At 34.9% G+C, this 1,314-nt stretch overlaps 1 protein-coding gene across 1 annotated transcript; it reads left to right on the forward strand.

The window, feature by feature from the left end:
- Positions 1 to 6: 6 nt before the first annotated feature.
- LOC116008023 (probable LRR receptor-like serine/threonine-protein kinase At1g56140) lies at positions 7 to 1,308 on the forward strand. Its single transcript, XM_031248652.1, has 8 exons — positions 7 to 19; positions 122 to 193; positions 305 to 376; positions 469 to 540; positions 633 to 704; positions 862 to 933; positions 1,029 to 1,100; positions 1,211 to 1,308. Exons 1-8 carry the CDS (start codon positions 9 to 11, stop codon positions 1,284 to 1,286), a joined length of 519 nt encoding a protein of 172 aa, XP_031104512.1. The 5' UTR covers positions 7 to 8; the 3' UTR covers positions 1,287 to 1,308.
- Positions 1,309 to 1,314: the final 6 nt, after the last annotated feature.

Here is a 1,314-nt window from a genome sequence, read left to right on the forward strand (position 1 = left end):
TGCGTGGCATGCAATACCTGTAAGTGAGCTTATCTGCAGTATTTAACTTGATATAGTTATCTCTGTTTCATGTTGAGTACATGTTTTAAAGCATATATGGCTCTTTTTTCATGGTCACCAGAAGCTTAGGCATTAATGCATTATCGGGGGAGCTTCCGGAGGAACTTGGATTTCTGACTGAGATTATATCCTTGTAAGACATTATTAAAGCCATTCATGGATATTATGATTGATTATTGATGTGTATGATCAGGTAATTCTTGGACATTTGTTTAAACAAAATTGAAACTTGCATGTGTTGCAGTGCAATTGGTGGAAATAACTTTTCTGGACCCTTGCCTTCGGGGCTTGGAAATTGGAAACGTCTTACACAAATGTAAGATTGATTTGATGCTTTTATGAATAAGACTTCTAGAGACCAGCTACAGTGTTTTCTTTAAATTGATAGATTTTTTATTCAATTGCCAGCTATATGGATGCCTCTGGTGTTAGTGGTGCTATACCTCCAACATTTGCAAATCTATTGAACCTAGAAGCACTGTAAGTGTCCTTGGCTTTTTTTTTTTTTTTAATAGTAAAAATAGGGTGAATTCTGTAATGGAGTTCAATGGAGCAAATTTTGTTTCTTTCAGGTGGGCTTCAAACAATGAGTTTACTGGGAGGATACCTGATTTCATTGGGAATTTGTCAAAGCTTACTATCTTGTAAGGCTGTTAATAAGATTATTATAATATTATCCTTTCCAGACAGTCCATTGCACTTGATTTCTAGATTCAATGGAAAATCATTCTTAACCCATGCCCATTGCTGCTTCTCTACTTTCCATTATTTATGATTGGCATCAATTTTGTATTTCTGCAGGAAGTTTGAAGGAAATTCATTTCAGGGTCCAATTCCATCTACACTTTCAAATTTGACCTCATTGGTTGACTTGTAAGTTTTATCTAAACCCTTACTTCTTTATGTGTTACAAAGTTTGTTTTTTGTGTTAAGAATATTCTTATGTCTACTGCACTGGATACTTGCAGGAGGATAAGTGATCTTTTGAATGGGAGCTCTTCACTGGACTTCATTTGGAATATGAAGAATTTAAGCAAATTGTAAGGAGTTATGATCAGCTCCAATCTGCAAAATTTTATTATACTCCTCTTTTTTGCCCTTTTTTCCTAGAATCTGACAAATCATAATTAACTGATTGCTTGGTCCTCAGAGTTTTGCGGAATAACAATATTTCTGGTTCCATCCCCTCTAATATTGGAGAATATCAGAGCTTGTCACTGCTGTAAGTCCTTTGGTTGAAGGATGTTTAATTAA

This window comes from Ipomoea triloba, chromosome 16, assembly GCF_003576645.1.
Source record: "Ipomoea triloba cultivar NCNSP0323 chromosome 16, ASM357664v1".
Classification (NCBI taxonomy): Eukaryota; Viridiplantae; Streptophyta; class Magnoliopsida; order Solanales; family Convolvulaceae; genus Ipomoea; species Ipomoea triloba.